The following is a 16,041-nucleotide window of genomic DNA, read 5'->3' as shown; positions in this document are numbered from 1 at the left end:
CTGTTGGCAATTTGAGAAACTATCTTTGACTCATATACTGTGGCAAGAAGGTAGATTTGAGAGAGTATTTTAGACACAAAAGAGATACACCTGTCTACTTGCCTGAAACTTTTATGGCAAGGGGAAAGCCATGGACAAACTCCTGGTATATTAATATTAAAATATTTAACTGCAGTTTAACATTTTTTATATATTGTTTCCTCAGGGAATCTTGCTATAGCCTACTGACAATACTTATCTTGGTCACCCCCCAAAAAACAAGAAACACCATGAGAACCTGTACAAAAGGCAATAGGAGGGTAAGAAAGACAAAACGATATGTAGAGGGAAGACCAGGACTCGGATTCTCACAAAGACAACACTGGCAAAGGTCAAGGCAGATGACGAGGATGACTGCACCGCGGTCAGTGGCTGTCAGTACATAGGAGTTAAGTGGGCATTTGTTAAAAATAGACTCACAGGCCTCCGCCCCAGATATACTAAATCAATCTCCAGGGAAGGGATCTAGGAATATTTTAATAAGCATCTCAGGTGATTCTCATGGTCAGGCAGGTTTGGGAGGCTGCTGTCTTACTACTGTCTACGAAGACTGCTGTAAAGTATTGCCAAAAGTGTGAGAGTGACTGTGTATGAGTGTAGTTGCCAGGCTTTTTAAAGTTTGAAAAAAATTATCAAATAATCCATATTGACGTTGAACATTTCTAATAAAAACAGCTGTGATTTGTGTAGGGCTGTGTGGTTACAGAGGGTTTTTCCATGTGTTATCTCATTTGCTCCTCTAACAATCCTGTGGGGGTTTGGGCCACAGATCATACTCCCCCCAGAGTACACATGGGAAATGGGCTCAGCGGGTAGCTGATAAGTAGCAGGAGCTGGCTTTAGGCAGGACCCTTCGCCATGTGCGGCAAGCCCAGCATCAACCCAGAGCCCACTGCTTTTCTTCTTTTACCTCATTGCTGCTCACCAGGTTGATGGCATTTCTAACATGCCGGGCTCTTTGTTTTGCATAGCCACACCTTTGTGCACCCTGATCCTTCTGCCTGGAATGCTCTTCCTTCCCAGCCTGCAGACTCACACTCATTCATTAAGGTGCCATCCATGAAACTTACCTGGATTCACTCTCTTCACCCTAACTACCATGCAGGCAAAGCTGTGTTTCTGTCCCGCTTTATATATCCTTCTATGGTATGTTGGGCTTTGTTCAATGTAGGGAAATTCAATAATGAGCACTCCTCCGTGCCCCCTGCTTCTGCTCCCCACTCGGCCATTGTGCCACTTACTTAGAATAGGCAGTGGGACGTAATCTCATCTGAAATGTTCAATGCTTGTTGGTTACGGGAGTGATTTCAAGGGCTTTCCAAACATTGACAACGAAGTGTTCAAGAGGCCAGAAACATGGCTGTGAACATACTCTAGTGATGCAGTTGTCTGAGGTTACCAGAGAATAGTGTCTAATGAGAGGTGGGGGAACAGTAGCGACTGTATGCACAAAACCACAGATTTGGAGGTTTGATGGGGGTGTTTAAGGGCTTTTCAAGGCCATCCTCAACTATGGTGATTTTCATGTTATACTCTAGTCCCAGGTTAGATGTGACTGTCATGGCTTTCTAATTGGATTATAGTTATTTATGCAGGTATCTTCCCCACTAGACTTCTAGTGAGGGTGCGCCTGCCAATTGATAATTGTTGAATAAACTGTTGCGGAATAAATCTAGCCACTTGCATCTGAATGCAGCTAAGTGTATTCGATTACAGTTCTAATTCACATTCTCCTGTGTTTACAGCCACCACTGGTCCAAGCAATCTTCAGCGGTGATCCAGAGGAGATACGCATGCTCATCCACAAGACTGAAGATGTGAATGCTCTGGTAGGAGATGCGTGGTTTTGCCTGCTGAGGCCCTCTCAGTCATTTCTGTGTCATGCACCTCTGGCATCTGGTGAAGGCTCCGAACTCTTCTCAGAATGTTTGTTTTTAAATCTATGAAATAAAATAGATAGGGTTCAAACAGAGATCAGTTATATTGACATACAGTTACCAAAATACTAAAAATCAAATTTGTGATGTCATAACATATGTGCTTCTTTATCAGCATATTTAAATAGCAAGACACAGCAGGTCTAATACTGATCATAATTTAAAAATAGTGATGAGCATGATCAATATTTTTTATCTGTGAGCACTCTAATGTAGTATGAACATACCTGTGATTTCTGCTGATGACCACATCATAGTTACTACAGAGACTGCCTACATTCAGAATGGACAGAAATGTGAGACTTCCACTGGAAGTTAGTGGAAATAAAGTTGTAATAGTTTTACATCTAGAACTCATGCCCAACAATAGGGGTTGACAAACTGGTCCATCACCTGCTTTTGTTACAGGCCACTGGCTAAGAATAGTTTTTATTTTTTAAATGGTGAGAAAAATGAAAAGAAGTAAAACATTTTGTGACACATGAAAATCATATGAAACTCAAATTTTGATGTCTATGTAAATAAGGTTTTTTTTAGAACACAGCCATGGTTGCTTCACACTGCAGCAGAGTTGAGTAGTTGTGACAGAGACCCAACTCTGCATGGCCCCAAACCCTCCCAAAATATTTACTATCTGACCCTTAGGGGGAAAAATTTGCTGACCCCTGCTCCATAGGGTTCATTAACCTGGGATCAATGGATGAAGTAGGCACCCTGTGTGCACTCTGAAATCCTATGTAATACATGTGTGTACTTGTGGATTATATATTATATCTTGAATATAAGGCTCAAGACATTTCATTAAATTCTTAAAAGGGTCTATGACCCCCTGAAGATTAAGAACCACTGGATCTGGATGTTCTTGAAACAAACAAACCTACAATGAAGAAAGGTGAAAAGAGTTAGTCAATAATTTACCCTTTTAATAGTTTACTAGACCTAGATGGAACAAGCAATTATATGCAGTACATGCTACTAATTCTCTTAATGTAGCTCAATTACCTAAGCACTCCAGTCCATCAGTGAGAGGGGTTGTCTTTGAAGTCTCTAGTGTCAGGTGGGAAGAAGACAGCGTCAAACACACCTGCAAAATAAGAAGAGCTTTGCCACGGGAGATGCGTTACCTCAAGGTTGTATGTCTGCGTGGTTGGCCTGATGCTTTATGGAGCAGGGATCCGGTGTGGCTTCGGTTCCATGGCGGTGTGGGTTGGGGCGGCAGGTTGGCAGTGCAGCCTCTTGGAAAAGCTTTGGGCAGCTTCTCCCTAGCTGGCACTGAAAACAACGGGGCAATGTTTTATGACATTTTGCAAGGTAAGAATAGATGAGTCCAGGGCCAGACTGCTCGAGATGACATGGCATTTGGGCCTTTGTCCAGGGCCTGCAGGGCATGCCCTGAACTTCTGAGAGGAGGTGAGGCCAGCAAGCCGACTGTCCAGAGTTCTGACATCTACACTGTGAATGTGGCCCAAGCCCAGGCAAGCCCCAGGCAACATTACTATCTTTTCCCAATGTTCATGAGCAAAAAAACTTTAGTTCAGTCATACACTGAGAAAGATTGTACTGTCCTCTGAATGGCCGTTATTTCTCCTTAGAAAGGTGACCAATGGTTGCCGGCTGGTAAAGGGTAGGAGAGCTTAATTTTAGCTGTGACCTGTGTTACCGAATTAGATAGATAGGTTAACTCCTGTAGCATAGACTCCTAAATGTAAGGTGGCTCAAATGTTAGAGTTCACTTCTCTTACGAACAGATTAGAGGGGTGGCTGTTTTCTACGTAGGGTGCCAGGTGTCAACATGGAGCTTCTAAGTTCCCCTGAGGGGTTTGTCTCCAGGCCAGCTGGGGAAAAGAGCGTGGAGGCAAAGCACGGGAGGATTTTTATAAGTCATTTGGAAGCCCCACGGTCACTGCCACTCACATCCCACTACCAGAACTTGGCAACGCCACACCCAACTCTAAGGGAGGTAGGGAAATCAGTGTAGCTGTGTCCCCAAAGAGTCAGAGAGCATGGGCTGCAATGAACAGTTAGCAATCTTGGCCACACCCATTTTTTATCTCACAGAATTCTAGGACTTCAGGTGATAACACTGACTTGTCTACAGTGTCTTGTTCATTCAGTAGCTTTTTCCTGAGTTCAGACCCTGTGCTAGGTGCTAGGGATACACACAGCAGCAAGAAGACAGCCTTTTCCCTCATGGAGTTTACAACATGGCAGAGAAATCAACAGCAGCAGAAAAGAGAAATTATACCGCCTGGTACTTCTGAAAGGGAAAATCCAGACACTGTGGTGGGGCCTGGATTCATGATGAGGGATGAAGAGGGGTGTGTGCGCTGAGCCGATGAGCACTGCTGCGGGGTAGCCTTTGTGCGGCAGCAGCGGGGGTGGGGTCACGGGGTGCACAGTCTCTCCTTCCCTGTACCTTAGGCTCCCTCTTCACATCCCCTTTCCCTTCCCACAGGTGAGTAGAAAAGATTGGTTGGTTCCCAGGTACATTAGAGACACTAAACTGCCCTTTTAACGTCATGCTTTTCTTTTGCCAACACTCCTCAAGGTCAGTGGCATTGCCCGTTTTGCTGGGAATGGATCAGGAAGTTTAGGGGACGTGGTTGTTAACAGAGGGCATGGGAGATGGAAGATAAATAAGCATTTGAAATCTACACCTGGAGATTCATTACGGGAGGGAGGAGGGGCTGCGAACACGTACATTGAACTGTCAAGGAAGGGGAATAAATAGGAGGAGCTCCTGTCGGTGGGAAGACAATATTCATGTTCTGCCCTCACCCTTTGCTTTTCTCTCTTTTTACCCCTATTTATTCACTTACTTTTTTCTTTGCCGTCCTATGCTCTGATTCTTTGCCTTCTTTTTTCTTGCCTGCCTTTCTGTATCTTTTGACGGGTGACCTGTTCTTTTGGCTTTATATACCCTTTGATTAGCTGATCCTGATGCAAACAATCTCATTCCACTTGGCCTCTCTGTGTTCTTCCAAACTTTGTTTCCCACCAGTAGTAATCATGAACTGTGCATCAGCTGAACCAAATTATTCAACCCATGGGTATTTATGCTTTACTTACTTCTCGACTGTGCTAATTCCATCTGCCCTTCCAGACCTACTTCTTCCTCCATTAAATCGTCTAATTCTCACCCCCTTTCTGCTGCCTTCTCTGCCACCTCCTGACCCAAATGAAGAAACCTACCTCCTCTCTCAGCTTCCATAGCTCTTTGCACCTTTACTTGGGTTATTTACATCTGTGTTTTACTCTTGAGAGACTACATGCTTGATGACATGGTTGCAATCTCATTCATTGTCATTTGCTCAATCTCCCAGTCCAGTCCTTGCAAAACATGTTGAGTGGATGACTAAGCCCCACTTTATGAGTTATGTTGAGCCAATTTGTGGTGGCCTATTTTTCATTTCTGCCAATGAGGACATATTTGTGAATAGTGTCTGGCTTAGTTAGTGTCCCTCTGGTCTCAGTTACAAGATTGAAAGTTCTCTTCTTAAAACTAAAGACCTGCAGATGGTTTTGAGGAGCCACTGAGGATCAGGAAGGCTACTCTTGAATCTTTTTGTGGTTTCTCTGGTTAGTGGCATACCAAGGCCTGGAGTGTGGGAAGACAGTTGTACACACTGAGAAATCCATTTAAACTGACCCAGATGTGGCTGGTAACTAGAAAGATTGGGAGGGCTTCACCAGACTAACCAAACTGAGCTCAAGGTGGAGCATCTGAATTCAAAAGGAATGTAGAGGTCCTGGAAACCAAAATTTGAAACGTGAGAGGCATTTGGGGGATTGTGCTATGACAACATGATACAAACACACAGTTTTGTTATGCCTCACTGGAGCAGGGACAGAGACAAACTGTTGCCTATGACTGGCAAGTGGTGCAGATGGGAGGAACTATGCCTTGTGAGGAAGGACTGAAGAAAGTGGTGATGTTTTAGCCTCAAGAAGGTCAGGAAAATGGTCCTGAATAGTTCAGACACTGTCAAGTTAAAATGGAACTAGACTTATCATATGTCATGTGGTTGTAAGTGACAGAAAATAAGATTTCAGCTCAAAATATAAGAAGTGACTTAATAGACAGAGCTGTCTAAAGAAGTAAGGACTGACCTGACAAGAAACAAGTCCCTGGAAGACCACGACACTGGAGGTTCTGAAGGAGACTGATGGTAGCACAGATGGCCCCACTCTCCTGTCTTGTGCCCATGGCCATCAGTAGTGGTTTATGCCTTTTTCCCCCCACTTCTTTGAATCTTAAAGACAAAAATTTCTTTCAGGACAGCACTATTAAATTGGAGTTGGCCTGTAAATTGAAACTCCCTTCCCATGCCTGGACTATGTGGTATTTAAAGTCTCTTAAAACTGTTAAAGATTGCCTTCTAAGATTTCTAAGTCCCACCTGTTAGCAAACCCACAGTGGTCATTTCTTTTCCAAAGTATCACTAACAGATAGGGACACACGCAGACCTGTTATCACACCAAACAAAATGAGCAGTGACTCCTCAGGACCATCTCATACCCCGGGCACATTCAATTTTATTTTATTCTATTCTAACAATTTCAAAAATGTCTTTTTACAGTTGGGTTTTCCCCAAGTGGATTATTGTAATCCATCTATTTTATACAACAAAATGATTTTGTCAAGCTGTTAGTGTTTATTGTTTTTCCTAATAGGATTTGGTCCAAGTATATTGGTGCATTTTGCTTACTCTCTCCAGTTACAAGATGGGAAGGGATGATATATGAATATAATAAAAGTATATCTTGAGGTGGAAGCCAAGTGTATGTTGGCAAAGAACTGATAGTGAGAAAGGGGGATAAAATCATTAAAGCTGCAGTTCTTGACGACGAGCATTAATTCAGGTGATGGTGGCCTGCTCCTCTCAAGAGCCAGGTGAGAAAATAGAAGCTGTAGCCACATTGTTGATGAGGGTTTTTCAAAATAAATAAGAAATTATCAATAGTAAACTTGTACTCTGTTCTTGTGTGTATGTGTGTTTCTGTAGAGATGTTACAATATTCCTTTCTTTCTTTTCTATACTGCAAAATAATCACCACAATGTCTAGTTAACATTCATCACCTTACATTGTTACCAAATTTTTTTTCTTGTGGTGAGAACTTTTAAAATCCACTCTCTCAGTAATTTGCAAATATGCAATACAGTATTATTAACTATAGCCACAATGCTGTACATCACATCCCATGAATTACTTTATAACTGCACATGTGTATTCTTTCTTTAAAAAAATAGAATGTTATTTTTCAGTTCACCGAGAAGGGTGCAATTTGGCTTTCCTGAAGAGCTTTGACTGATAAATTTAATACCTTTTCTAAATTTTTCTCAGCTCTGTTCTGTCAATTCCCCTAGCACATTAGAAATATAAATATAATATAGTACAGCCTTTTATGCTTCTAGATTTTTGTGCATTTTCCCTCACCTACGTATATCTTACCTGAATTTTTTTTTTTTTTTTTTTTTTTGAGAGGGCATCTCTCATATTTATTGATCAAATGGTTGTTAACAACAATAAAATTCTGTATAGGGGGGTCAATGCTCAATGTACAATCATTAATCCATCTCAAGTCTAATTCTCGTCAGTCTCCAATCTTCTGAAGCATAACAAACAAGTTCTTACATGGTGAACGAGTTCTTACATAGTGAATAAATTCTTACATGGTGAACAGTACAAGGGCATTCATCACAGAAACTTTCGGTTTTGATCACACATTATGACCTATAAACAATCAGGTCAAATATGAATATTCGTTTGATTTTTGTACTTGATTTATATGTTGATCCCACATTTCTCCCTTTATTATTATTATTATTTTTATTTTTATTTTTTTTTTTTTTGCTTTTTAAGTTTTTTTTTTTTTTTTTTTTTTTTTTTTTTTTTTTTTTTGAGAGGGCATCTCTCATATTTATTGATCAAATGGTTGTTAACAACAATAAAATTCAGTATAGGGGGGTCAATGCTCAATGTACAATCATTAATCCATCTCAAGCCTAATTCTCGTCAGTCTCCAATCTTCTGAAGCATAACGAACAAGTTCTTACATGGTGAACGAATTCTTACAGAGTGAATAAATTCTTACATGGTGAACAGTACAAGGGCAGTCATCACAGAAACTTTCGGTTTTGATCATGCAATATGACCTATAAACCATCAGGTCAAATATGAATATTCATTTGATTTTTGTACTTGATTTATATGTTGATCCCACATTTCTCCTATTATTATTATTATTTTTATTTTTAATAAAATGCTGAAGTGGTAGGTAGATGCAAGATAAAGGTAGAAAACATAGTTTAGTGCTGTAAGAAGGCAAATGTAGATGATCAGATGATCAGGTGTGTGCCTATGGACTAAGTATTAATCCAGGCTAGACAAGGGCAGCAAGACATCCACGGATGCAGAAGATTTCTCTCAAAGCAGGGGGGGTGAGGTTCTGAGCCTCACCTCTGTTGATCCCCAAATTCTCACCTGATGGCCCCCCTGCGACTGTGCCTGTCTTAGGTTGTTCCTCCCTTGAGGAATCTTACCCGTCTCTGGCTAACCAGTCATCTTCCGGGGCCATACAGGGAAATGTAAAGTTGGTAAGTGAGAGAGAAGCCATATTGTTTGCAAAGGTTAGCTTTTTACTTCTTTGCAGATTTATGCCCTGTGGCTTCTATGCCCAGCACTTGTCTCGAGGTATCTTTACCACCTGGAGGAATTATGATACTCGGTAAATTCGATATGAGGCACGAATTCTATTTAAAGTTTGTAATTAGGAAGGAAGAAGAAAAGCTATAGATGTAGCATATGAAGGAAACTTGGGAGGATTGATTATTTCTTTGACATATCTTCTTGTATAGTACCTTAAGTATGTATAGGTTTTAAACTACTAACTAATTTGCACACACATATTAACATAATAGGAATACGGTGACATAAACAAAGCAAATCTATAATTACCAGCCATCTCCAGTGAAGCCAAGAAAACCATTTAGGCACCCTAGGCATTTGTGAAAATTTATCTATGTTATGATGGATATTTTCCAACTGTACTTGAACCATCAGACAAATTAAAGCAGCCCATTTCTGGGATCTGTTCACATCCCATATGTTCTTTTAACCATAGATAGTCTATAGTCATGAGATTTTGGGGTGCTACAACTTGCACCCCTCCCAACTCCTGGTTGAGTTCCAACAGTACAGATCCAGTCAAATTCGTTATCTCACTGTATGCACATGCCAGCCTAGACATCTCCCTCCTCCTTCTTATGGCAAGTCCAGGAGATGGTGGGCTGGATGCAGCCACAACCGCAGCATCGTCCGGATCCCTGTGGAGGCTTTTTGATGATCATCCCCCGGCACGAGTCCTCCAGAGAGTGCTGATGCCGGAAGCTCCTCCTCATATCGTATCTTAGTTCATTTTCTGGGTATCCAAGCTAGGCCTTGATCTTCTGCGTAGAAACAAACAGACCCTTTGCCCACACTTTGACATGCCCTCTATACCACTGTGCAGAACTCATTGGAGGTCAGCACACAGTAACTGCTTTTTTTTTTTTTTTTTTTTAATTAAGAGAAAGGAATATTATCAGAAAAGAGTACCTCCATAGCTGATCATCTGACACCCTTTAAGTGATCAACATTAAGGATATTTAAAGCATGCGTTGATCTTTGATTTACCAATAGTTTTATCCTGTTAAGGAGTAATCCCCCTTTTCTTTCTTTCTTTCTTTTTTTTTTTTTTAAATTTTTAATCTACACTTACCTGAAGAATACTATGTTTACTATGCTCTCCCCTATATCAGGTCCCCCCTAACAACCACATTACGGTTACTGTCCATCAGCTTAGCAAAATGTTGTAGAGTCACTACTTGTCCTCTCTGTGTTGTGCAGCCCACCCTCCCCTATCTCCCTCCCCCCCATGCATGCTAATCTTAATACCCCCCTTCTTCTTCCCCCCCTTATCCCTCCCTGCCCACCCATCCTCCCCAGTTCCTTTCCCTTTGGTACCTGTTAGTCCATTTTTGGGTTCTGTAATTCTGCTGCTGTTTTGTTCCTTCAGTTTTTCCTTTGTTCCTATACTCCTCAGATGAGTGAAATCATTTGGTATTTCTCTTTCTCCGCTTGGCTTATTTCACTGAGCATAATACTCTCCAGCTCCATCCATGTTGCTACAAATGGTTGGATTTTTCCACTTCTTATGGCTGAGTAGTATTCCATTGTGTATATGTACCACATCTTCTTTATCCATTCATCTACAGATGGACATTTAGGTTGCTTCCAATTCTTGGCTATTGTAAATAGTGCTGCGATAAACATAGGAGTGCATCTGTCTTTCTCAAACTTGATTGCTGCGTTCTTAGGGTAAATTCCTAGGAGTGGAATTCCTGGGTCAAATGGTAGGTCTGTTTTGAGCATTTTGATGCACCTCCATACTGCTTTCCACAATGGTTGAACTAATTTACATTCCCACCAGCAGTGTAGGAGGGTTCCCCTTTCTCCACAGCCTCGCCAACATTTGTTGTTGTTTGTCTTTTGGATGGCAGCTATCCTTACTGGTGTGAGGTGATACCTCATTGTAGTTTTAATTTGCATTTCTCTGATAATTAGCGATGTGGAGCATCTTTTCATGTGTCTCTTGGCCATCTGTATTTCTTTTTTGGAGAACTGTCTGTTCAGTTCCTCTGCCCATTTTTTAATTGGGTTATTTGTTTTTTGTTTGTTGAGGTGTGTGAGCTCTTTATATATTCTGGACGTCAAGCCTTTATCGGATCTGTCATTTTCAAATATATTCTCCCATACTGTAGGGTTCCTTTTTGTTCTATTGATGGTGTCTTTCGCTGTACAGAAGCTTTTCAGCTTAATGTAGTCCCACTTGCTCATTTTTGCTGTTGTTTTCCTTGCCCGGGGAGATATGTTCAAGAAGAGATCACTCATGTTTATGTCTAAGAGGTTTTTGCCTATGTTTTTTTCCAAGAGTTTAATGGTTTCGTGACTTACATTCAGGTCTTTGATCCATTTTGAGTTTACCTTTGTATATGGGGTTAGACAATGGTCCAGTTTCATTCTCCTACATGTAGCTGTCCAGTTTTGCCAGCACCATCTGTTGAAGAGACTGTCATTTTGCCATTGTATGTCCATGGCTCCTTTATCAAATATTAATTGACCATATATGTTTGGGTTAATTTCTGGGGTCTCTAATCTGTTCCACTGGTCTGTGGCTCTGTTCTTGTGCCAGTACCAAATTGTCTTGATTACTATGGCTTTGTAGTAGAGCTTGAAGTTGGGGAGTGAGATCCCCCCTACTTTATTCTTCTTTTTCAGGATTGCTTTGGCTATTCGGGGTCTTTGGTGTTTCCATATGAATTTTTGAATTATTTGTTCCAATTCATTGAAGAATGTTGCTGGTAATTTGAGAGGGATTGCATCAAATTTGTATATTGCTTTCGGCAGGATGGCCATTTTGACGATATTAATTCTTCCTAGCCATGAGCATGGGATGAGTTTCCATTTATTAGTGTCCCCTTTAATTTCTCTTAAGAGTGACTTGTAGTTTTCAGAGTATAAGTCTTTCACTTCCTTGGTTAGGTTTATTCCTAGGTATTTTATTCTTTTTGATGCAATGGTGAATGGAATTGTTTTCCTGATTTCTCTTTCTATTGATTCGTTGTTAGTGTATAGGAAAGCTACAGATTTCTGTGTGTTGATTTTGTATCCTGCAACTTTGCTGTATTCCGATATCAGTTCTAGTAGTTTTGGAGTGGAGTCTTTAGGGTTTTTTATGTACAGTATCATATCATCTGCAAATAGTGACAGTTTAACTTCTTCTTTACCAATCTGGATTCCTTGTATTTCTTTGTTTTGTCTGATTGCCGTGGCTAGGACCTCCAGTACTATGTTAAATAACAGTGGGGAGAGTGGGCATCCCTGTCTGGTTCCCGATCTCAGTGGAAATGCTTTCAGCTTCTCGCTGTTCAGTATAATGCTGGCTGTGGGTTTATCATATATGGCCTTTATTATGTTGAGGTACTTGCCCTCTATTCCCATTTTGCTGAGAGTTTTTATCATGAATGGATGTTGAATTTTGTCAAATGCTTTTTCAGCATCTATGGAGATGATCATGTGGTTTTTGTCCTTCTTTTTGTTGATGTGGTGGATGATGTTGATGGATTTTCGAATGTTGTACCATCCTTGCATCCCTGGGATGAACCCCACTTGGTCATGGTGTATGATCCTTTTGATATACTGTTGAATTCTGTTTGCTAATATTTTATTGAGTATTTTTGCATCTACGTTCATCAGGGATATTGGTCTGTAATTTTCTTTTTTGGTGGGGTCTTTTCCTGGTTTTGGTATTAGGGTGATGTTGGCTTCATAGAATGAGTTTGGGAGTATTCCCTCTTCTTCTATTTTGTGGAACACTTTAAGGAGAATGGGTATTATGTCTTCTCTGTGTGTCTGATAAAATTCCGAGGTAAATCCGTCCGGCCCCGGGGTTTTGTTCTTGGGTAGTTTTTTGATTACTGTTTCAATTTCTTTGCTTGTAATTGGTTTGTTTAACTTTTGTGTTTCTTCCTTGGTCAGTCTTGGGAGGTTGTATTTTTCTAGGAAGTTGTCCATTTCTTCTAGGTTTTCCAGCTTGTTGGCATATAGGTTTTCATAGTAGTCTTTAATAATTCTTTGTATTTCTGTGGAGTCTGTCGTGATTTTTCCATTCTCATTTCTGATTATGTTGATTTGTGTTGACTCTCTTTTTCTCTTAATAAGTTGGGCTAGAGGCTTATCTATTTTGTTTATTTTCTCAAAGAACCAGCTCTTGGTTTCGTTGATTTTTGCTATTGTTTTATTCTTCTCAATTTTGTTTATTTCTTCTCTGATCTTTATTATGTCCCTCCTTCTGCTGACTTTAGGCCTCATTTGTTCTTCTTTTTCCAGTTTTAATAATTGTGATGTTAGACTATTCATTTGGGATTGTTCTTCCTTCTTCAAGTGTGCCTGGATTGCTATATACTTTCCTCTTAAGACTGCTTTCGCTGCATCCCACAGAAGTTGGGGCTTAGTGTTGTTGTTGTCATTTGTTTCTATATATTCCTTGATCTCTATTTTGATTTGTTCATTGATCCATTGATTATTTAGTAGCATGTTGTTAAGCCTCCATGTGTTTGTGAGCCTTTTTGTTTTCTTTGTAGAATTTATTTCTACTTTCATACCTTTGTGGTCTGAAAAATTGGTTGGTAGAATTTCAATATTGTGGAATTTACTGAGGCTCTTTTTGTGAGCTAGTATGTGGTCTATTCTGGAGAATGTTCCATGTGCACTTGAGAAGAATGTATATCCTGTTGCTTTTGGATGTAAAGTTCTATAGATGTCTATTAGGTCCATCTGTTCTAGTGTGTTGTTCAGTGCCTGTGTGTCTTTACTTATTTTCTGCCCGGTGGATCTATCCTTTGGGGTGAGTGGTGTGTTGAAGTCTCCTACAATGAATGCATTGCAGTCTATTTCCCTCTTTAGTTCTGTTAGTATTTGCTTCACATATGCTGGTGCTCCTGTATTGGGTGCATATATATTTAGAATGGTTATATCCTCTTGTTGGACTAAGCCCTTTATCATTATGTAGTGGCCTTCTTTATCTCTTGTTACTTTCTTTGTTTTGAAGTCTATTTTGTCTGATATTAGTACTGCAACCCCTGCTTTCTTCTCACTGTTGTTTGCCTGAAATATGTTTTTCCATCCCTTGACTTTTAGTCTATGCTTATCTTTGGGTTTAAGGTGAGTTTCTTGTAAGCAGCATATAGATGGGTCTTGCTTTTTTATCCATTCTATTACTCTATGTCTTTTGATTGGTGCATTAAGTCCATTTACATTTAGGGTGACTATTGAAAGATATGTACTTATTGCCATTGCAGGCTTTAGATTCGTGGTTACCAAAGGTTCAAGGTTAGCTTCTTTAGTATCTTACTGCCTAACTTAGCTCGCTTATTGAGCTGTTATATACACTGTCTGGAGAGTCTTTTCTTCTCTCCCTTCTTATTCCTCCTCCTCCATTCTTCATATGTTGTGTGTTTTGTTCTGTGCTCTTTTTAGGGGTGCTCCCATCTAGAGCAGTCCCTGTAGGATGCCCTGTAGAGGTGGTTTGTGGGAAGCAAATTCCCTCAGCTTTTGCTTGTCTGGGAATTGTTTGATCCCACCATCATATTTAAATGATAGTCGTGCTGGATACAGTATCCTTGGTTCAAGGCCATTCTGTTTCATTGCATTAAGTATATCATGCCATTCTCTTCTGGCCTGTAGGGTTTCTGTTGAGAAGTCTGATGTTAGCCTGATTGGTTTTCCTTTATAGGTGACCTTTTTCTCTCTAGCTGCCTTTAAAACTCTTTCCTTGTCCTTGATCCTTGCCATTTTAATTATTATGTGTCTTGGTGTTGTCCTCCTTGGATCCTTTCTGTTGGGGGTTCTGTATAATTCCATGGTCTGTTCGATTATTTCCTCCCCCAGTTTGGGGAAGTTTTCAGCAATTATTTCTTCAAAGACACTTTCTATCCCTTTTCCTCTTTCTTCCTCTTCTGGTATCCCTATAATACGAATGTTTTTCCTTTTGTATTGGTCACATATTTCTCTTAGTGTTGTTTCATTCCTGGAGATCCTTTTATCTCTCTCTATGTCAGCTTCTATACGTTCCTGTTCTCTGGCTTCTATTCCTTCAATGGCCTCTTGCATCTTATCCATTCTGCTTATAAATCCTTCCAGGGATTGTTTCACTTCTGTGATCTCTTTCCTGACATCTGTGATCTCCTTCCGGACTTCATCCCACTGCTCTTGCATTTTTCTCTGCATCTCATCCCACTGCTCTTGCATTTTTCTCTGCATCTCATCCCATTGCTCTTGCATTTTTTTCTGCATCTCTGTCAGCATGTTCATGATTTTTATTTTGAATTCTTTTTCAGGAGGACTAGTTAGGTCTGTCTCCTTCTCAGGTGTTGTCTCTGTGATCTTTGTCTGCCTGTAGTTTTGCCTTTTCATGGTGATAGAGATAGTCTGCAGAGCTGGTACAAGTGACCGCTGGAAGAGCTTCCCTTCTTGTTGGTTTGTAGCCTTTTCCTGGGAGAATAGCGACCTCTAGTGGCTTGTGCTGGGCAGCTGTGCGCAGACAGGGCTTCTGCTTCCTGCCCAGTTGCTTTGGGGTTTATCTCCACTGTTGCTGTGGGCTTGGCCTGGCTGGGGCTGTTCCTCCAAAATGGTGGAGCCCCGTTGGAGGGGGAGCAGCCAGGAGACTATTTATCTCCGTAAGGGTCCTCTGTGCTCCCTGCTGCCCAGGGGGTTAGAGTGCCCAGAGATCCCCAGATTCCCTGCTTCTGGTCTAAGTGACCTGTCCTGCCCCTTTAAGATTTCCAAAAAGCACTCTCCAAACCAAAACAACAACAGCAACAATGAGAGAGGGAACAGAAAGGAAAAAAAAAAGAAAAAACACGCGATTTTTTTTTTTTTTTCCTCAGGTGCCGGTCCCAGGCACCCGCGCACTGGTCCTGCTGCCCTGTCTCCCTAGCACCAGGGTCCCTGTCCTTTCAAGGCTTCCAAAAAGCACCCACCCACCGGTCCCGCAGGGAAGGAACGCTCAATATTCTTGGTCCTCAGGCACTGGTCCCACGCACCCGCTCACCAGTCCCGCCGCCCTGCCTCCCTAGCACCGGGGTCCCTGTCCCTTCAAGGCTTCCAAAAAGCACTTGGCAAAAGAGAGAAAAAAAAGGGGAAAAACGCGCGATTTCTTCCGTCCTCAGGTGCTGGTCTCAGGCACCCACCCACCGGTCCCACAGGGAAAAATGCGGGATATTCTTTGTCCTCAGGTGCCGGTCCCAGGCACCCGCTCACCAGTCCCGCCGCCCTGCCTCCCTAGCACCGGGGTCCCTGTCCCTTTTAGGCTTCCAAAAAGCACTCGCAGAAAAGAGAAAAAAAAAGGGGAAAAACGCGCGATTTCCTCTGTCCTCAAGTGCCGGTCTCAGGCACCCGCCCACCGGTCCCGCAGGGAAAAATGGGGGATATTCTTTGTCCTCAGGCGCCGGTCCCAGCCACC

At 41.4% G+C, this 16,041-nt stretch overlaps 1 protein-coding gene across 8 annotated transcripts in view; it reads left to right on the top strand.

Annotated features, from left to right (window-relative positions):
- ANKRD44 (ankyrin repeat domain 44) overlaps positions 1-16,041 on the top strand; it is a 313,326-nt gene that overhangs the window by 118,854 nt on the left and 178,431 nt on the right. For all 8 annotated transcript variants that reach the window (XM_073218499.1, XM_073218497.1, XM_073218502.1 and 5 more), the window contains one exon: positions 1,785-1,868. In XM_073218499.1, coding sequence (XP_073074600.1) covers positions 1,833-1,868 — 36 coding nt within the window. In that variant the 5' untranslated portion in view covers positions 1,785-1,832. The remainder of the gene's footprint in view (positions 1-1,784; positions 1,869-16,041) is intronic.

The sequence above is a fragment of the Manis javanica genome, chromosome 12, assembly GCF_040802235.1.
Source record: "Manis javanica isolate MJ-LG chromosome 12, MJ_LKY, whole genome shotgun sequence".
Taxonomy (NCBI): Eukaryota; Metazoa; Chordata; class Mammalia; order Pholidota; family Manidae; genus Manis; species Manis javanica.
Note: the sequence above shows the minus strand (reverse complement) of the source record. Positions and strands in the feature narration are given on the sequence as shown.